The following is a 22440-nucleotide window of genomic DNA, read 5'->3' on the forward strand; positions in this document are numbered from 1 at the left end:
TACAGCAGCCACATATCAGGAATATGATGTTTTGGGGTATCAAATGCTTTAAGTTCACCGAGAAAGGTTTGAGTAACATGAGTAAAGTTCAGGTGCTGAACCTGAACCCCACTGAAGGCAAATAAGACAAATAAGAGCCAAATGTAAAAAATCAGTTTGGACTATTTTCTAGAACGGGATTGTCAAAAAAAATGGCATAGGAGGCTGGGCACTTCCATGAAGAACATGAATCAAATCAAAGGAAATTTGTAAAAAAAAATAAAAAATCAGTTTGGCAGGGAGCAGTGATTTTGGTAATGGTTAAAGTGAAACATTAAAAATGTAAAAATTCCTTTAGGCTCCATTTCACACCTTGGTGTTCCGTTTTGCGGGCTTATGTCTGCGATTCATAAATGCCACAAACTGCAGGGCGCCCTTGCTATCTAAGCTATTTTGAATGGCACCAAATCACAGTGCAAATCATGCAAACAGAATCACGATTCTGTTTGCACGTTTTTCCAGTGATTTTACCAAGATTCGCCGGGTGACAATCGCAGCCAAATAGCTCTACAATTTGGTGGCATTCAAAATAGCGGGCATCGCAAGGACGTCCACTGTGGAAACACTGCAAATCATGGGCAGAATCACAGCGATTCCACCCGCAAAACGGAAAGGTGTGAATGGAGCCTGAAACAGCATGATTGGGGAATACCCTGATCCGGCCTGTGAAGTCCCATATTTCTGTGATGCGAAAAACCTACTACATCAACTGCCACCAAAATGACAACTCCCAGCTGCAATGTTGTAAACAAACTAGCCAGGGGTTCCATTCATCTATACCAGCGCCTTATCCTAAATGAGCCTCTGGGATAGACAGTAATGGGGGACTCCCATAGGCACTTCAGGTCTGGTATGAATTTTGAGGATGACCTCACGCAAAAGTAAAACAAAAAAGGAATAGGGTCCCTGTCAAATTCCATACTGGATCCAAAGGGTTTGGTATGGATTCAAGAGGGACCCCCACGCACAAGTCAAGAGAAAAAAAAAAGTGCGGTGTCCCTTTCTATACTATTACATTTCCGAGCATGCAGCCTGGTAGGTCAGGAAATAGGCGGGGCAACCATATGCCCCTCACAAAGCAAACCAGGCAATATCCCCTCAGCATGGAGAGGTACTGTACACCCCGCCACCCCCCCCCCCCCCCCTGGCTATGCCTGGGATTCCCAGTCATGTAAGTGAGAGGGACCAGGTGATTTCACTAGTTAAGGACTCAGTGAAGCCTGCACCCACCAACATCCTTAACAACCACTGGAAGCAGGAAGCTGTCATATATAATAGCTGAAGTAATATCACTATTATACATGATGTTTGGCCAAATGGGTAAATCTTCACAGCAAACCTTGGCTGTTCAGGCATTCGGACAAAATGTCCAAACAGCCAAGGTTCTGTCTGAATTTATGTTTGGCTCAAATCTTAAGCTCATCCCCGCTGGCAAGTGACACCTAGCCCCACTGTTTCAGCATACTCTAATTGGATGAGGTGGAGATCATGACATCACTGCCCCTCCTCTCCACTGTGTCTAATCAGGGAACACCTTGCATTCATCGAAAAAACAGAACAAAATGTCCCATGAATGGCCATAGTGCCGAGCGAGTGACCCCCTGTTGTCAGTGTACAGAGGAAAAGAAGCTCACACAGGACCTGGAAGATCTCAGCTGTCACTGTATTAGCACCAACTACTACTATGATTGTCTGCTTCCCCAGCAGTCCATCGGGAATGAGATATACATTCTTACATAGTGCTAAGCCAGACCAATGTAATTATGCAATAAAGATCATTACTGGGGTTCAGCTTTAATAATTAAATGGCACATTTATTTAGACAGGTCTATACATGACACTTAAACAAGAGACAATGGGGAAGAGGGTTTTCGTTCTAATAGGGATGTCATAAGTTGTGGTATTAAAACTCTCATTTTTTTTTTTAAATAACAAACATATCACATTACTTTCACTGTGCAGTTCGTTTTGCACAGTGAGGCCCCCGATCATCCTCTTCTGGGCTCCCTCGATGACTCTCACGGCTCCTTCTCGCATATGGTTACCTTTTGGGTGCCCTTTCAAGTCCAGCATTTAAGTCTATAGACACAGAATGCCAGACTTGGCCCCGCTCCCCAGCGCCCGCATCATTGCATTTGATTGACAGCAGCAGGAGCCAATAGCTGCACTGCTATCAATAGCCGAGATCCCCGTAAAGAGAGGAAGAGCACGTCTCCGCTGAGGGAAGAAAGGGCTCAGGTGAGTAAAATGGGGGGGGGGGGGGGCTTCTGAGTCGTCACTGTCAGAAGTTTTTTCACCTTTATACATAGGATGCCTTAAGGTGAAAAAACACGAGGGTTTACAACCCCTTTAATTTCTGCATACCTCATGCAGAAAGTACTTCCTTTTGTGAAAGTGCTGCAACTCTGAGGACCCATGTTCTCATTCGATCCTGCAATAATCCTAAGGTGATTTAATGATCCTTATACCCTTGGCTATATACACAGTGGACATATATCCCTGTTAGAATGTCAGGTTTCTGTCAAAAAATTTGACACAGACCATTTCAGAACTTTTTCCACCTTTTAATGTGACCTATAAACTGTACAACTCAGTTGAACAACAAGCTAAATCTTTTAGGTGGAGGAAACTAAAAATAAAAAACTAAAGTAATATGGTTGCATAAGTGTGCACACCCTTAAACTAATACTTTGTTAAAGCCCCTTTTGATTTTATTACAGCACTTTTTGGGTATGAGTCTATCGGCATGGCACATCTTGACTTGGCAATATTTGCCCACTCTTCTTTGCAAAAACACTCCAAACCTGTCAGATGACGAGGGGATCTCCTGTGGACTGCCCTCTTCAGATCCCCCCACAGATTTTCAATCAGATTCAGGTCTGGGCTCTGGCTGGGCCATTGGAAAACTTTAATCTTCTTCTGGTGAAGCCATTCCTTTGTTGATTTAGATGTATGCTTTGGTTTGTTGTCATGCTGAAAGATGTAGTTCCCCTTCATGTTCAGCTTTCTAGCAGAAGCCTGAAGGTCTTGTGCCAATAATGACTGGTATTTGGAACTGTTCATAATTCCCTCTACCTTGACTAAGGCCTCTGTTCCAGCTGAAGAAAAACAGTCCCAAAGCATGATGTTGCCTCCACCATGCTTCACTGTGGGGATAGTGTTCTGCTGGTGATGTGCAGTGTTGTTTTTGCGCCAAACATATCTTTTGCAATTATGGCCAAAAAGTTCAACCATGGTTTCATCAGATCATAACACATGCTTTTGGGAGACTTCGGATGTGTTTTTGATAAATTTACCCAGGTTTAGATGGTTTTTCTTCATAGGAAAATGCTTCCGTCCACTCTATCCCATAGCCCAGACATATAAAGAATACAGGAGTTTGTTGTCACATGTACCACAGCCACAGTACTTGCTAGATATTCCTGCAGCTCCTTTATTGTTGCTGTAGGCCTCTTAGCAGCCTCCCTGACCAGTTTTCTTCTTTTCCTCAATTTTGGAGGGACGTCCAGTTCTTAGTAATGTCACTGTTGTGCCATATTTTCTCCACTTGATGACTTCACTGCGTTTCATGGTATATCTAATGCCTTGGGAATTCTTTTATACCCTTCTCCTGACTGATACCTTTTAACAATGAGATCCCGCTGATGCTTTGGAAGCTCTCTGCAGACCATGGTTTTTGCTGTAGGTTGCAACTAAGAAAACATCAGGAAAGACCTACTAGAAGAGCTGAACTTTATTAGGGGTTAATAACTCCTATTTAACATGAGTTTGAATGTGATTGCTTAATTCTGAATGCAGCTACAGCCCCAGTTATAATAGGATGAGCACGTTTTTTATTCCCCCCCCCCCCCCCCAAAAGAGTTCAGTTTTTCAATTGAGTTGTACAGGTTATAGGTCACATTAAAAGGTGGGAAAAGTTTTGAAATTATTACTTTGTCTTATTTTGTTAAATCACAGAAACCTGAAATTTTAACAGGGGCGTGTAGACTTTTTTTATCCAGTGTGTGTGTGTGTATATATAATTTATATTTACGCATATACACACACACAATAAAACCTTGAATTGAGAGTATAACTTGGTCTAAGCGAATTGGGGGTTTAGGTGCCCAGTAAGCAAGTGGTTAATCATCAACCATGTGAGTTGCTAAATGTAACCATGTTGCCTCTCTTCTCTTTTATACTCTGTAGCTCCTGCTGGATTTTGAATTCCCCTGTGAAGGCTGCCATTGTGGATGGACATTTTATGGTTACACAACCTATCACATTGCTATAATCTTTTTATATGGACTATAAGTGGAAGGACCAATGAATAAATGGTTGTGGAATGAATTATTTGAGTTTCCGTTATTTCTTATGGGGAAATTTTGCTTTGCTATACGAGTGCTTTGGATTAGAAGCATGTTTCTGGAACAAATTATGCTCCCAATCCAAAATTTTACTGCATATGTATATACTGTATTTATTGGCGTATAACACACACTTTTTTTTAAACCTGAAGACAGAGGGTAAACTGTGCCTGTGTGTTCTATGCTGATAATTGTTTTTTTAACTGGGGGGGGGGGGGGGAATTGGGCAGTCTGTCCCAGGTTGGGAGGGTGTCAGGCGGGCCACCCGCCTCTGCTGGACCAGTCACAGTGCTGTCAGCCCCCTCCCCCCACACAGCTCCCCCCCGTGCCACTATCAATGCAAATCCAAGCCACCGACCTTGCTCGTTCTGGCCAATCCCCTCCTCCCGCTCCACCCCTTCCTCAAGTGTAGCTTTTAATTGGAGGAGGAGAGCGGTCATGTGTATGTGAATGAGAGAGAGGAAAGCAGTCACATGACCGGGTCCATGGCACCAATGGAGGTATTCAATAGCTCTGATCCACAATGAGTGACACAGGAGGAGTGGCACATGAGAAGGGGCCAGCAGCGATGCCCGCTATACTGCAGAGCATGCTGGCAATGATGTCTCAGGAGACTGGGAGTGCAGAGGAGGAGGGGGGCTTTATAATGAAAGGGGTCTGTGTACTATGCGGGGGTCTGTGTACCATGCAGGGGGCTGTGGAATTTTTTTTGTCCTGAAACGTCCTTCTTAAAGTTAAGGTGTGTGTTATACGCTGATAAATATGGTATATGTATTTATACACACACACACACACACACACACAGTACTTGCATACACATATCACTAATAAATCTCAAATGCTATGCATTGTATTGCGGTGATCCTAGAGTAGCTCAAAAGTCCATATTTTATAGCTAGACACAATTTCTTATGAATTTGAATGCAGTACTCTCTCACTTTTTACCCAATATCTTATTTTTACGCATACTCTGGTTCTTTCAGAATCAGTTCTATTTTTTTCTACGACTCAGCATTCTCCAAGTTTTTACATTAGCACTCTTCTGCCATCTAGTGCTCATCTTTCAGTCATACAAAAAAAACTAGACTGCTACAAAAAAAAAAAAAAAAAAAAACAGAAAAACACTTTAATAGCTCAATTACAAAAGGCATGGCATGCCAAGAATGTCGGGGTAACCTATTATATCAGAACCTGCATAATCAAAACAAGTATACATTCTGGAAGTACTGTTATTTCAACTGGATAAAGGATGTAAATATAGTAAAAGTTCAACATTCTACAGACTTGCCAGCAAACTCTGGCTTTTGAACAGATTACCGTATGTTTCCTGTTTAATTCATACCAGAAATTCTTACACAGAATGCATATCAGTCTCCAATGAAACAGTAGGGGAAAATTATTCACAGATATCAGGAGGTGGACACATAATCACAAGGGTACATGGGAATTTACATATTAATGTGCATACAAGTGTGTACCTTCATGCCACCTCCCTGCCAAGTGATAACTCTCGATTCCGTATTAGTGATTGCTGCCATTGCTGGTGATCACTGAAAGCTTAAAGTGGAAGTCTAGTCAAAACCTAACAAAGCTTAAGAAGAATAAAGAGAAGAGGGTGCACCAGCCTTGTGCTTTATCCTTTGATTCCTTTATTAAAAGAATGAATTAAAAACGACTCACAAGCATGTGAAAGAAAACCACAATGTAAAAGCATTTGAATGGTGGCAAACAACAGTCTCCAGGTGATGAAGGAGAGGACATGAGGGTCACTGCTACTGACATGTTTCGAAGGGATACCTTCTTCCTCAGAGCCTACTGTTTGCTGCTAAGCTTAAACCTGCTTTCACTCCCGGCAATAGTTATAACACAAGAAAAGAGAAGGCTCACCAGCTGTGTGCATTACCATAAAAACTATTGTAGCACTAACCCCCGAAAGAGCTGCTGGTTATTTTTGGGCTTACGGCTACCTTTCATTCTCCTTGTTTCACGTCTAGGGGATGTCCCATGGTAGATGGCCCAGTAACTTGAGACTGACAATAGATCCACTTGAATGGATTTTATTTGCAAAAACTCAAACCATTGAACAGTCTTTCAACTTGGGATCAGAGGATTGGAAAGGAAAGTTCAGGTACTCTCAATGTCAAAGTCCAAAAATGTTAAAGAACTTGCTTACCTTGACTGCATCCAGAGAATAGCCATTCGCAGCTGAACGAACACTCAGATTGGACAGTCCCTCTCTCACAAGGCCTAGCAGCCAACCAGGTGTTTACTCAGGAACAAAGTCTTTATCACCGAAGTTGTTGCAGAACACGTAGGGAAACTAAGCTGTAGAACACTTGTAGGATACCTGGATCTTTCAGCCTGCTTGGCGATATCCACAAGACCGGATTCTCTCGGTTACTTCAGCCCTTCCAGGCTCTTGTTAAGAAAACCAACCCACACGTGGTGTTTTTCTAAAGAGTCCTCCCCTGGAATGCTCAAAGTTCAATGGGTCTCTCCCGAACCGGAGACAGCACCCATCCACCTTGGAATCCTTCCTTAGTTCCCTTGTCTTAGGCTAGCTAGCCCCGAGGCATTAAAGTCAGGTGGATCCGGACCCCAGGCCATAGCCTTCCTGGGGGCTAGTCAGGAGGACCAGGACCATGTAATCAGCACATCATAGTGGACCGGAACCCCGAACCACGTGACGTCCGCATCTTAAATATCCTCTCCCAGAGGGCACAGCGAGAGGGCCACTCCCACTGACCTGACTCCGAGAGAGAGTAAATTAAACGCCCAACCAGGCCATAGTTCCACGCCTGCCACCAGAGACAGCACCCCCCGGTGGCCAGGCTGAACATCTCACAGCCCAGTCAGACTGACACAGAAGTCAAATTTAGGCAAATAGACCCAAACCAAACTGTAGTTTGGGTAAAGTTAAATTTTGAAAACACATAGCGCGTGCTCTTCAGGAGCCCGCCGCTACACTATTTATTGGATAAAAAGAATTTGAATATACTGACAGAGGTAAGTATAATCCTGCACATCAACACTATCCAGTATCTGATCCAATGGCAATATAAACAGAACGCCCATAACCTGGGGGTGAGACTTGCTCATTTCAAGGACAGAGCCCTCGTCATCAGAGTCATCAGTGGTAATACATGCGACTGGTGCACCTTCTCTTTTCTCTTATTATAGACATTGTCAATGATTTCCTCTGAAGAGGGCAGCAAGGTCCACTCATTACCTGTGCAATTATAGGAGGAATTGCTCCTGGGATGTTAAAACAAGAAATCCTCTGGGTGAATGTCATTCTTGTTATGGGACTGATATGGCTCATGGTCTGTTAGCGCTGGTTGTTATCTTCCTTTAGTCTGCTTTCATCCCATTCTAAGCCCTATGCTAACTAACCTATAAGAGATGCTCATAATATTCCCTCCCACATGCATCTTCTCCTGACTTCTCTGTCAAGTGCAATGGCACAACCATCCACCCATCCCCACATGCCAGGATGCTAGGTGTTATCCTGGACTCTGAATCCCCTTTTGGCCTCACAGCCAATCACTTTCCAAAGTTTGCCACCTCAACCTCCATAACATCTCCAAACGATGTCCCTTCCTAACCAATGAAACCACAAATCTCCTGATTCACTCCCTGGTTATCTCTCGCCTCGACTACTGCAACTTCCTCCTCATTGGCTTACCTTTAATTAGACTATCCCCCTTCAGTTCATCATGAATGCTGCTGCCAGAATCATCCACCTTACAAACCGCTCAGCGTCTGTTACCCCTCTCTGCCAGTCCCTCCATTGGCTATCATTTGCCCAAAAAATGAAAGTAAAAATACTAACAACTTACAAAGCCATCCACAACTCTACCATCCTAATCATCCCCTTCGTTCCTCCCAAGACCTCCTGCTCTCCATCTCCCCCATCCCCTCCTCCCATACTCTCCTCCAGGACTTCTCCCAAACTTCTCCCATCCTCTGGAATTCCCTACCCCAATCAGTTAGACTATCTCCAAATCTATTCACTTTTGGGTGATCTCTGAAAACTTTTCTCTTCAGAGAAGCCTATTCTGCCTCCATCTAACAACTGTAGTTTCATTCTCTTCATCAGCTCATCCCCACAGTTATTACCCTTTTGTACCACTTGAGATTGTAAGCTTTAATGAGAAGGGCCCTCTGATTCCTCCTGTGTTGAATTGTATTGTAATTGTACTGTCGGCCCTAACGCTGTAAAGCGCTGTGTAAATCCTGTATAATAATACCTATAACCACCTATTCTCAGGGCACTCCCATCCAGTCACCCGATCAACTACCAGCGGAGAGGAAGGGCAGTGGTTGCCCCATAGTAAGCCTATGGGTAACGTCATCGCCCAGGTTCGGCAGTCATCGCCGGTGCTCGCTCCTCTCCCCGAAGCAGGCTGCTGGGAAGGTCACTAGAGCAGACCAGATCGCCCCCTAGATTAAAGAGTTAATAAACCCAGGACCTTGAATTCACTATATCTGGACTCCCACAGTACACAGAACATGGATATGCAATTATTTTAGAAAATATAAACTGCTAAACACCTTCCCTACTTTAGTAAAATAGGTAGCGCTAAAGGTTCAGCTCTACAAGGTCAGAGATTTAGCTGGTGGAACAGGTAATTATTATTATTGTGTTTTTTTTTTACAGACTACTTTTATTAGCAACACTATCACTTTAAGGCTTTCCCTTTACCGTGATTTTCTTCATGTCCAGCTGTCTCAGCTGCAGCATGTGCCCCAGAATGGTTTGTCTGTACCATGACTCTTGAGCTATAGGGTTGCCATCAAGTGTGACTTCTGAAAGCGATGTGGAGTCAGCAAGGCACAAGATGTCACTGATTCTGCAAAGATAAAGTACAATATAAGTTAGCAGAAACTGAAGGCAAAGATTGTTTTTATTTTTCATAGTGTTATGCCACACAGAAGAAGATCAATGTTTTTCTTTAGGCCTGTACTTAATTATCAGACAATGCACTTGAGGCTGTTTAAACATATCTGCACTTTGCATCCCTAGGCACACTGTGTGAAAGTGACCACCAGAATGATGCTTCTCGGTAGTGAATACATGAGTCTGAACACACTGACAATATCTCAGTTGTAGCATAACACCCAACTATCCCAGATTCCATGCAACTGTTTCTGGGATTTCATAGTTATAGTCATAGTCAGATTGAAAAAAGACACAAGTCCATCTAGTTCAACCAATAAAAAAAAAAAAAAAACAACTATACAATCCCATATACATAATTCTATACCCACAGTTGATCCAAAGGAAGGCGAAAAAACCCCCACAAAGCATGATCCAAATTGTTGCAGCAGGGGGAAAATTCCTTCCTGATCACCAGAGAGGAAACTGGATATTCCCTGGATCAACTTTACCTATAAATGTTAGTACCCAGTTATATTACAGTATGTACATTTAGGAATCTAGGTCTTTTTAAAGCTCTACTGAGCTGGCCAGAATTACATCTAGAGTGCCCCCTTGTCCTCTGTGATGACCTTAAAGTGAATAACTCAAGTTCACTAAACGGACCCTTATGTATTTGTACATGTTGATCATATCCACTCTTCTCAAGATAAAATAAATTCAGTTCCTCTAATCTTCCCTCATAGCTGAGCTCCTTCATGCCTCTTATCAGGTTGGTTGCCCTTCTCTGCACTTTTTCCTGATATCCTTTCTGAGAACTGGTGCCCAAAACTGAACTGCACATTCCACATGAGGTCTTTGTAATTATTTGTACAGGGCAAAATTATATTTCTCTCTGGAGTCCATACCTCTTTTAATAAAAGAAAGGACTTTGCTCACTTTGGAAACCGCAGCTTGGCATTGCATGTAATTATTAAGCTTATGATCTACCAAAACCCCCAGATCCTTCTCCACTATGGATTCCCCCAGTTGTACTCACTCTAGTATGTACGATGCATGCATATTCTTAGCCCCCAAGTGTATAACTTTACATTTATCAACATTAAACCTCATTTTCAACAATCGCCCAATTAAACAGTGCATTGAGGTCGGCTTGTAAGTTGGAGACATCCTGTAAAGATGTTATTCCACTGCATAGCTTAGTGCCATCTGCAAAGACTGAAATGGTACTTTTAATCACGAACCCAATATCATTTATAAAAGTTATCAAAAAGTGAGGGTCCCAACACTGAACCTTGGGGGATACCACTGATAACCTTAGACCATTCAGAGTAAGAATCATTAACCACTACTCTCTGAATTTTGTCTTTTGCTCATCTATATGATCTTTTATTAAATGCTCCAGTATCTTCCCGACTTTAGAAGTTAAACTAACAGGTCTATAGTTACTTGTTAAAGACTTTATTCCCTTTTTAAATATAGGCACTACATTGGTTCTACTCCGATCCAGTGGTACTAGGGGTGCAAAGGATCAAAAAGCTCACGGATCGGATCGTTCCTCGGATCAGAGTCACGGATCGGATCATTTTTCGGATCAGCAAATAATTGAATTTGCAAAAACCTGTGAAAATTCCACCACCATATAGTCCCCACTGTAATATCCACAATCTCCCCCACTGTAATATTGGCTGAGCATGGCTGGGTACGGCTGAGCATGGCTAAGTATCGCAGAGTATGGCTGGGTATCCCAGAGTATGGCTGGGTATCGCAGAGTATGGCTGGGTATCCCAGAGTATGGCTGAGTATCGTATCCCAGAGTATGGCTGGGTATCGCAGAGTATGGCTGGGTATCCCAGAGTATGGCTGGGTATCACAGAGTATGGCTGGGTATCGCAGAGTATGGCTGGGTATCGCAGAGTATTACAGAGTATGGCTGGGTATGGCAGGGTATGGCAGAGTATGACTGGGTATGGCAGAGTATGGCAGAGTATTGGCTGAGTATGGCAGAGTATTAGCAGGGTATGGCAGAGTATTGGCTGGGTATGGCAGAGTATTGGCGGGTTATGGCAGAGTATTGGCGGGGTTTGGCTGGGTACTGCAGAGTATTGGCAGGGTATTGCAGAGTATTTGCAGCGTATTGGCAGCGTATTGGCAGGGTATTGGCAGGGTATTGCAGACTGAGTTTTGGCAGAGTATTGTGTACAAGCAGCTGATACCAGCTACAAATAAACTCTGCGCCAATTACTACAATAATTTGTGATACAAATAATCTAATTACCAAACTAATAATGTGATCATTTTTTTTTTTAAAGCTGCTCCCTGGAAAGGATCTATAGTAAGAAACTTATTGGCTGAGATATGGTAACAGTAGGGGCGCTTGTAATTTACCTTATTAAAAAAATGGAAATGCTAACATAACAATCATCCATGATTAGGGTGATATAACAACCTGTCACCACACAGTAATAACCAAATAACAATGAAACAATTGCAAAACTTAATTAATTAAATAGTCCCAATTAGATAATGAAGAACAGCATAAAACCCAAGTCCATGCAGTGATTGAGCTCTTCAAAAAAATTGTGATAAACTTTGTCTATATTCATTTGCCAGAATATAATGAGATCTTCTGAAATTAGTGAGAAATCCCTTCACCAAGATTTGGACACGAAAAACACCCAACCGTGAAGATACAGAGGTCTTCTTACCAGATTGTATTGACTACTTTAATTAAAAAGATAGTCAGCCAAGCTTGTGCAGGTATATGCCTGCTCACATGGAATATGATAGATCCCTATGGAAACCACCTTCCTCCTCATAGGCTCAGACGGGGCATAAAGAAAGAGCAAACAAAATCCATAGCATAATACTGTTTAATTAAAACAAAAATTTAAAAACATAGAGCCAAATGGCTGCTTACATTGCTCAGTGCCCGCCTGGCACTGGGGCTGCTCGCTTATCGAATCGTTTCGTGGTATGCTCATGGTTCCTCGCTGTGTATAGCGTGCATTCCACCGAATGCGACCGACAACCAAGAGGACCGGAAATTGCGTATACGAACATGACCAGGTACCAGCCATTTCAGAAGATCTCATTATAGTCTGGCAAATTAATATAGACAAAGTTTATCACAATTTTTTTGAAGAGCTCAATCACTGCATGGACTTTGGTTTTATGCTGTTCTTCATTGTCTAATTGGGACTATTTAATTAATTAAGTTTTGCAATTGTTTCATTGTTATTTGGTTATTACTGTGTGGTGACAGGTTGTTATATCACCCTAATCACGGATGATTGTTATGTTAGCATTTCCATTTTTTTAAGTAAGGTAAATTACAAGCGCCCCTACTGTTACCATGTTGGCAGACTATTTGCAGAGTATTGACAGAGTATTGCAGAGTATTGGCAGGGTATTGTCAGGGTATAGGCAGAGTATTGCAGACTGAGTATTGGCAGTGTATTGCAGAGTATTGGCAGGGTATTGGCAGGGTATAGGCAGAGTATTGCAGAGTATTGGCAGAGTACTGAGGGATGGCTGTGACTGCAATTGTCACAAAGCAACGCTTTGGGCACTACAGATGCAGCCCACAGCGCCGCTTCCATCTGATCTCTCCACTCCACTGTACAGATCTGTACACGGAGGGGAGAGAGGAACCAGCGACATGACGATGCTGGTTTGTTTACAAGTGATCACTCTGTCATTTGACGGAGCGATCACATTAGGTGTAGAAAGATGGGCGCCGCTTCGGAGCTAGGCCGAAGACGCGGCCTTTCCTAAGGCCGAGACCGTGGAGTGCTCCGCGGATCACGGCGTGTGCCAATCCGAGTGGGTTGACCCGTTCGGAACACGGATCAGTAATGATCCGTTGCACCCCTAAGTGGTACTATTCCAGTCATTAACCACTTCAGGACCGCCGTATTGCCAATGTACGTCAACACAATGGCACAGGCAGGCACAATCACGTAAATGTACGTGAATGCCTTCTAGCGGGTGGGGGGTCCGATCGGACCCCCTCCCGCTAGATACGGCGGTCCCTTTCGGTGCCGGAGCGACCCGCGATGAGGGGATGGCCGTTGGTTTCTGGCCATCCCCTCTCGATCGCTCCTGGCCAGTGACGAACTTCCTCCCCTGTGAAAATGTAAACACAGGAGGAGGAAGTGATGTCACACTCCTTGTGGCGGTCTTTTTGAACCGGACAGCGAGGAGTGAAGACGTCCAAGTAAGTGCACCAACAGTCCACTGACACATAGGTACACACAGGCACACATTTCACCCCAGTCACCCCCCGATCACCCCCCCGATCGGCCCCCCACCCCCCCCCAGTCACAGTGTCACTAATGCAGTGTTCATTTATTTATTGATCACTACATTTAGTGTCAGTTGTGACTGTAAAAAGTGTCAGGGCAGCTAGTGTTAGGCCCCTTTAGGTCCAGGGTAGCCCCCTACCCCCCCCTAATAAAGGTTTAACCCCTTGATTGCCCTCCCAGTTAACCCTTTCACCCTCTTTTACCAGTATCACTAAGCGATCTTTTTCTGATCGCTGCAATAGTGTCACTGGTCCCGCTAGGAAGCTAGTTTTTTTTTAGGTTCAACGCCAGGTTTTTATACCGTTAGGTACCCCGATATATAACCTAATAAAGGTTTTAACCCTTTGATTGCCCCTAGAGTTAACCCTTTCACCAGCGATCGCTGCATAAGTGTCACTGGTGACGCTGGTTAGCCAGTTAGTTATTTAGGTTCCCCGTCAGGTTTTTATAAAGCTTCAGGTACCCCCATATAAATACCCAATAAAGGTTTTAACCCCTGATTGCCCTTAGTTAACCCTTTCACCAGTGATCACCGTATAAGTGTTACGGGTGACGCTGGTTAGGTAGTTCGCTTTTTATAGCATCAGGGCACCCGCCATTTATTACCTAATAAAGGTTTAACCCCCTGATCACCCGGCGGGTGATATAAATTTGGTTTTAGGGTCAGAAAGGGTCTGCGTCGCCCCAGGCAGTGCTAGGTTAGTGCCAGCACCGCTAACACCCACGCGCAAAGCATACACCTCCCTTAGTGGTATAGTATCCGAACAGATCAATATCTGATCTGATCAGATCTATACTAGCGTGCCCAGCAATTTAGGGTTCTAAAAAAACGCATTGTTAGCAGGATCAATCCAGAAACCTGCTAGCACCTGCGTTTTGTCCCTCTGCCCAGCCCAGCCCAGCCCACCCAAGTGCAGTATCGATCGATCACTGTCACTTACAAAACACAACACACATAACTGCAGTGTTCGCAGAGTCAGGCCTGATCCCTGCGATCGCTAACAGTTTTTTTTTGTAGCGTTTTATACAGTCGCTGACAGGCTAGGTGCTTTTTTACCTGTGAGTCTCACTACTGTACCCCTAAATTTAGAGCCCAAAATGGCAAAGCGAAGGTACACTAGTGAAGAGGCCTACACGTTTCTGAGCATGACAGATAGTGAAGAGGAAGACACTGATCTGTCAGATTCAGGCTCAGAATACGAACCTGTAGAGGACAGCGCCTCCATGTCAGATAGCTCTGACGACGAAGAAGAGGTCCCTGCTATTGTCAGGCGTACCCGACCCCGATTTTCTGATGTTGTTGAGGTGCAGGAACCGCAAGTCCCTCGTATGGAGTATAGAGCCAGTACTAGCGCCGCTCATCCTTTTGGTGAACTGGCAAGCACCAGCGGCCTAGTACACCCTGGACGTACATCCAGCACTGCAGTATCACGTGGTGACGTGGCGAGTCCCATAAGTGCAGTTCAAGCTGGCGAGGTGGCAAGCACAAGTAGTGTCCCGCTGCCACCAAGAAGAAGACAAAGACAGGCCCGTCGTACCCATAGTGCCCTTCCTGCAGAATTTGCCTATCCCAATTGGGTGCCCACCACTTCTGCAGAACCCGTACTTCCCCCATTCACTGCCCAACCCGGTATTCAGGTGGATACAGATGATTTTACGCCACTCGATTTTTATTCTCTGTATCTCACGGAAGATCTCTATAGATCTATTGTGGACCAAACCAATTTATATGCTGGTCAACGCATCGCCGCTAATCCCCAGTTGCCGTCTCTTGCCAGAGATTGGAAACCAGTTACGGTTTCCGAATTTAAGACGTTTTTGGGCCTTTCCCTCAACATGGGCACACATAAATTTATGCGGATGCGGGCTTATTGGTCCACGCATCCGGCTGACCACATGCCCGTGTTCTCTAACTCCATGTCCAGGAAACGATACGAGCAGATCTTGCGGTTCTTGCACTTCAGTGACAATGAACTTTGTCGTCCACGTGGAGACCCTGAATACGATCGGCTCTACAAAATTCGGCCCCTCATAAACCACTTCAACCAACGTTTTGCAGACTTGTTTACTCCCCAAAAAGTTGTCTGCGTTGATGAGTCCCTGGTTAAGTTTACTGGTCGCTTGTCATTCAAACAGTACATTCCCAACAAGCGTACCAGATACGGGGTCAAGCTCTATAAGTGCTGTGACAGGGCCACAGGCTATGCATGGAGCTTTATGGTTTATGAGGGTAAAGATAGTTACGTAGAGCCGGAGAACTGCCCTGATTACATAGGAAGCGCTGGCAAGATAGTGTGGAAATTGGTGTCACCCTTATTCGGAAAGGGGTACCACTTGTACGTGGACAACTATTACACCAGCGTGCCACTGTTTAGTCATTTATTTGATAATCAGATTGGAGCATGTGGCACCGTGCGACCTAATCGCCGGGGCTTTCCCCAGCGGCTTGTAGATTCCCGTCTTAGGCTGGGGGAGAGAGCCTGCTATCGGTGTAATAATTTGCTCGCTATGAAGTGGAGGCATAATAAGAATGTTTTCGTTCTTACCTCCCTTCATGCAGACACGACGGTCCAAATTTCTACGGCGACTGGTATTATGGAGAAACCCCTCTGTGTCCACGAATATAACAAAAATATGGGAGGGGTGGACCTCAATGACCAGATGTTGGCGCCGTATCTAACTTCCCGTAAGACCAGACGCTGGTACAAAAAAGTGTCTGCTTACTTATTTCAATTGGCTTTGCTGAATGCTTTTGTGCTATACAAAACTTCAGGCGGAACATTAACCTTTCTTTTCTTCCAAAGAGAGGTTGTCACAGAGCTTCTGTTTCCAGAGGGTTCTGTACCTCACCATTCCCAACCAAATGCAGTAAGCCGGCTGCATGAGAGGCATTATTCTTATGTCCTCCCGAGTACCCCTACCCAACGAGCCCCCCAAAAAAGATGTCGTGTCTGTAGCAAGCGCGGATATAGGCGTGACACCCGTTCTTATTGTCCACGCTGTCCTGGCAATCCTGGTCTTTGTCAGGGTGAGTGTTTTGAACGCTACCATGAACTAGTGAAGTATTAGCGTAGGGTACAGCATTTCACAGGCTAGGCACACTTACACAGGGTCTCCCAAGATGCCATCGCATTTTGAGAGACCCGAACCGTTACAGTTACAGTTTACAGTTCAAAAAAAAGTGTATAAAAAAAAAAAAAAAAAAAAAAGTAAAATAAAAAAACCAAAAAAAATATAAAATATAAAAACCAAAAATAGTTGTCGTTTTATTGTTCTCTCTCTCTCTCTCTCTTCTCTCAAATTTTTTATACTTTACTGTTTACTGTGTTATTGTTAACCATTTTTCATGTTTTCAGGTACGCCATTCAGCTGCAGCGTGGATTTATTTATCTTGACAGCAACAGCGTTTGCTCCCACGATACATAAAGCCGCGACTCCAGTGCTGTAGGAGGTGATTTCACCACCACAGTTAAAAAAGAGCATTGTGGTAGTACGGAATCTCCAATCCTGGGACCGGGTTTTGGGAACAGCCAGCAGTCTGGCTGGATGATTACACAGGTGGGTCTTGGGCTTAAAACAAAGCCAACACCATGGTTCTGGGCTCCACCCTCCCGAGGAGTCCAGGCGTGTAAGGGAGAAGAAGTGTGCATGTCTGCACAGGTCGGTCTGTCAGAGCAGACAGAGGGTCCAAGCTTGTGGGCTGAAAGAGAAGCTGTTAAAGAGTGCTGAGGTACTGGGTGTACAGGAACTCTGTTAAAGAGCCAAGAGGGCTGCAGCAGAAGTCTGAGCAGCAGTGCTGCTAAAGAGAGCCAGGTGGCTTGGTATTTTTGGTTCTACATACATTACTGCTGTGGAAAGCTGAAACCCCTGTGTGGGCAACTATTTTGTTATCTGACTTTTCTTTCTTTAATAAAAGTGGGCCTACGAGCCCTTAAACGACATCTGGTGTGGATCCAGCTCACTGGTAAGCTCTACCTTTAAGCTAAAATAACCCCCAAATATTACAAGTGGTGTTTGAATGCGGGCACAAGACGGTGGAATCCGGGTCCTTGCTCTACAGTAAGTTCAAGTCAGGAACTATTGGCTGTGTGTGGAAGTGCAGCCAGGCAAAAGGCATTGCATGTTGCAGGTGGTGTACCTGTGAATGAAAAGTCAAATTTTTTATTTATTTTTTCTCTTGCTATGAACTGTGTTTGTGTGCATGAGACAGCACAATCAGTGTGTGCAATGTGCAGGTGAGGAAAGCTTGCATGAAGAGAAAAGCAACTTGCTTTAAAAGAGACACTTTCATTTTCCTGGACTGTTTAAAGTTGCTCTGGAATCTCTAAGTATGGGTCGGTCAAAGCTCTTAAAAGAAGCCAGGTTTTCTGAAATGAGAGACAGAGCTCTGTGGTTGGAGGGGATGTTACCGCCTGAACGAGCCCCATACATACCTGATCAGAGTTTATCAAGGAGAAAAAGGGCTGGGGTTGTCCCTAGCAACCCTGGTGCAATGAGTGCACAGGTGACTGCTGTTATGGAGAGTCCACCAGCATTTGAATCTGCAGTGGATTGGTGCAAGCGGCATTTAGCAGCACTGGACCAAGCTACAGAGGAAAGGAAGCCGACCCTCAGTGCAAGGGGAAAGCCGCTGGATGTCCATAACTGGAAGAGGGCTGTTGTTGCCCCTGGCAAAGCTGATGCAGTTAAAACAGCTATTGTGAATGTGTCACAGCATGAGACGGGATCCAGCAGAGAGAAGCCCATGCTATATGCAAGGAGAGAGGCTGATCAAAGGCTGAGGATGAGAGTGGTTGCCCATAGCAACGCAGAGGAAGCCAGTCGGGCTGTCTCTGTACCATGGGCTATGTCTAATAAGGATCGTGGAAAGTGGCTTAAGGAGGAGCCAGTTTATCATGTTGGAGAGAGCCAGCAAAGTTCTGCTGGGAGAGTGCGGTCTCCCATGGCAACCGGAGTGAAATTTATGCCTGAAAGGAGCTGCAGTAGAGGTTTGGTTCAGCGTCCCCACAAAGAGGCCTGTGCATTCCGGCCAGCTGGGAATCACCAAGAGAGAATCGCTTTGGGAAAAAATCGTCCAGTACCATGCCTGGAATGTGGCCAGCTGGGGCATGGCATGTTTTCTTGCCCTAGGTTGTCGAATACGACTGGAGATAATGTTGCTGAGAAAGTTTTGTCTGTAGGCTCAGATTCCGGTGAAAATATGTTTGCAGTCACCCCTAGCAACAAGAAGTTTCCTGTTGTGCCTGCAGGGGGTGCTAAACGGTGGGAGATGCCTGCTGTAGTTTCATCCCATGGCCACCAGGAGGAATTGGCCAGTAAAAGTGCAGCAGAGGACTGGTGCATAAGACGACGTACTCAAATGAAGATGGTGACCCCAACTACTGCGGTGGGTAAGACGGTCTTTAATGAAATTATGGCTGGAACTGCTGATTTCATGTATAAAAGGACTGGTTACGAGACTGTCCATGACGATGTGAGAGTGACCCCAGTTAGTGGGGCCACTGAATGTGCACTTGAGAATGACTTTTCCCTATATAGTGGAAATGCAAGGGTTAAAATCCAAATAGAACCTGTGTTGATGTCTAAAAGTGTTGTGTCTAATGACTATCAGGCTCAAGTTGACCATGGGCTAGGACAGCCTACAAATGCAAAAAATGCTATAAGTGTTACTGTTAATGAAAAGTTTAATGCTGTTGGGAAAACTTTTGCTCTGAAAGAACCTGGGGTTATCAAAAATGGGCCGTTGCCTGTAGCAACTGGTGGTAAGACAGCACAGTTGTCCACAGGAATCTCCAGGGAACTTCATGTATTAGAGTCAGAGGTTGCCCTGGACAACTGCGATGTCACTCTGGTGGGACAGAATGGAACTGTACCGTGTAATGGTAATGTGTTAGTGCAAGCTGCTAGTACTAAAAATGTGCAGGTAAATGGTGGATTAACACAACCTGTGAAAAATGCAAAGGTGTGTGAGGCTTATGAAATGCAAGCTGAGAAAGGTGGTGAATATGGTGTATTGCAACCTGTGCTACCACAGTCTGACGTGATTTACAATGACTGGTGTTATGAGTCTGCAACTAAGCCAGTCTGTTCTTATGTGTCTCCTTGGGCAGATGGATCGGTGCTGAGGAGTACCGCAGAAGGGAGTGCACATACAACAGATTGGGATAGTTGGAGCAAAAATCTTATCTCCCTGATAGATAAGGCTTTTATGCACAAAGATAAGGTGGACACGGTTTCTGCTGGGCCAGCAAGAGGGGCTGCAGAACAGCCTGTACCTGAGGGCGCGGTGGCTGCTGCAGGGGTTAACCCTGGTGAGCAGGATGAACCAAATAAGGGCACAGCAGAGACATTGTCCGTGACCCACAAAACTGAGGTTGACATGGAGTGTCAACGTGACGTCACTGGTAATGTTCTGGAGCGGTTCACTGATGCTGAGCCTGAGAAGTTGGGTATGAGTCCAGCAATTGGCAGCGCTCTGGTGGAGCACCAGGCTGTGTTTACCTCCAGCCGGGAGGAGGTTCCGTTAACCATTGCAACTTTTCAAGTCTCAGCAAGTGAGTCTCTCTGCATCCCCAGTGTCATGAAAATCCCCAGGAAGGACTTAGGTCTGGAATCAAGGGCCTGGTTATTTACCAAAGCATTAAAAGAGATGCTTGAACTTTGGGATGTACAGCCAATCTATACTAGTGTGTCTCCTCCACAGTCTGATGGGCTGGTACTGCGCAGTACCACTAGGTGGAGCACTTTATGGCAGGCTGTACAGAGCAAAGCAAAACAGGACAGGAATGGTTTATTCCTAAATTTGCTACTTTTGTTAAAAGTTGCCGCTACGTATGCTGCTAGATTAGATCCAGAAGAAATATTTGAGACAGACGTTGGAGAAGTTGAAAATAAGCCTAAATTGCCTGTGGTTACACCTCCTAACAGCCAGATGGGAAGCATTTCTGCTGCTATGGTCCAGTGTGGTGCTGGTCAGTTGGTGAAGGGCGTGTATACTGCACCAGTAGAAAAACCACATGAGGTGGAAGGGCCATGTGTGGACCTGAAAGCAACAGAGAGCCTGACCAGGGCTCAAACAAAGGTGGTTAAAGAGACTGGGGTCCCCAGTCCAGTGCTTGGTCTAGGTGACAAACCTAATAAGGTCCCCGGGACAGGGGAATGGGCAAGGAGCGTGGATAAAAATACAGATGGCATCAGAATGGGTCAAGTGGTAGGACAGCTGCCTGCAGAGTGGGTGAACCCAGGGGAGGTGGCGTCCTGTGAGGTTCCTGTGGGTGATGGCGGCCCTCTGGTATGTGTGCCCTCTGCGGACTCTGCCCTAGCAAATTTTGAAAAAAAAGGCATTGGTGACATGTGCAACATTGAGAGGTCTAATGTTGGTTTGAATATGTCTGTCAATGATGAACCAAATGTGTTAATGGTACATGATAATGTGGTGTCCAAAGGTACAGGTAAACCTGGTAATCAATTAGTGACTGCTGAGTCAGGTACCAGAAATAAGAGGTGGGTTTCCGTTCTAAACACTATAGAAATAGGCCCCCTACAGTCTCAGAACAGTACTGCTGAGAGAGTTTTGGGGAAACCTGGGAACCTGAAGCGTGGAGGCAGAAGGGTTGGTAGGAAGACCAACGGGAACCCATTAAGATTTCAGGAGAGGAAGTGCTTATGGAAATGCACTCGGAAGAAAAGTTGGGAAGGTTGCATCAAAGCTCATAGCAGAGTGACAGTAAGGCTTAGAGGGAGACACCAAAGGAGGCATTGGGTGGAGTTCCCCGTTAGGAGAAGCGAGGTTGGACAGGAGGGTACTTCTGTAAATGGTATCTGGCACAGAGGTGCCAAAAGTAACTTGGGTGTTCCGCCCTCTGGGTCGAAACAAAGGGGGGGGATATGTGGTAGTACAGAATCTCCAATCCTGGGACCGGGTTTTGGGAACAGCCAGCAGTCTGGCTGGATGATTGCACAGGTGGGTCTTGGGCTTAAAACAAAGCCAACACCATGGTTCTGGGCTCCACCCTCCCGAGGAGTCCAGGCGTGTAAGGGAGAAGAAGTGTGCATGTCTGCACAGGTCGGTCTGTCAGAGCAGACAGAGGGTCCAAGCTTGTGGGCTGAAAGAGAAGCTGTTAAAGAGTGCTGAGGTACTGGGTGTACAGGAACTCTGTTAAAGAGCCAAGAGGGCTGCAGCAGAAGTCTGAGCAGCAGTGCTGCTAAAGAGAGCCAGGTGGCTTGGTATTTTTGGTTCTACATACATTACTGCTGTGGAAAGCTGAAACCCCTGTGTGGGCAACTATTTTGTTATCTGACTTTTCTTTCTTTAATAAAAGTGGGCCTACGAGCCCTTAAACGACATCTGGTGTGGATCCAGCTCACTGGTAAGCTCTACCTTTAAGCTAAAATAACCCCCAAATATTACAGCATATATGCCGAAGCATGGGGGCATAAGGGGTGGAGGAGCGATTTTGCTCCTAATGCCGCGTACATACGGTCAAAATTCCGACGGAGGGCTTGCCCGTGGAAAAGTTTGAACGTATGTACGCAGCATAACTTTTTTGCGGGAGGATGCCCCCATGCTTCGGCATATATAAATGGTGCATGTATGTCCATCATTAGAAGTGGGTGGATGAAGGGAGGTATCTAATGGTGGGCATACCCACCGATCAATCTCTTTTTTTTCGTTCAGACAACATGACTCTCAGTAAATAGCTTGGGGTGTCTACTTTCCAAAATGGGGTAATTAGAAATCCTGAAGGTGGTGATTGGTTTTCGGGGTGCCGTACGCGACTAGACTCCCAAAAAGTCCCACACATGTGGTATCCCCATACTCGGGAGAAGTAGCTGAATATATTTTGGGGTGCAATTCCACATATAACCA

The 22440-nt window shown here is 45.0% G+C and overlaps 1 protein-coding gene across 2 annotated transcripts in view; it reads right to left on the reverse strand.

Moving 5' to 3' along the window:
* The window catches only part of LRRC49 (leucine rich repeat containing 49), a 186106-nt gene that overhangs the window by 57035 nt on the left and 106631 nt on the right, over window positions 1-22440 (reverse strand). For both annotated transcript variants that reach the window (XM_077472670.1, XM_077472671.1), the window contains one exon: window positions 9091-9238. In XM_077472670.1, the coding sequence (XP_077328796.1) occupies window positions 9091-9238 (148 nt within the window). The remainder of the gene's footprint in view (window positions 1-9090; window positions 9239-22440) is intronic.

This window comes from Lithobates pipiens, unplaced genomic scaffold, assembly GCF_037356315.1.
Source record: "Lithobates pipiens isolate NorthernLeopardFrog02 unplaced genomic scaffold, aLitPip1_a1.2 Scaffold_8, whole genome shotgun sequence".
In the NCBI taxonomy this organism is placed as follows: domain Eukaryota; kingdom Metazoa; phylum Chordata; class Amphibia; order Anura; family Ranidae; genus Lithobates; species Lithobates pipiens.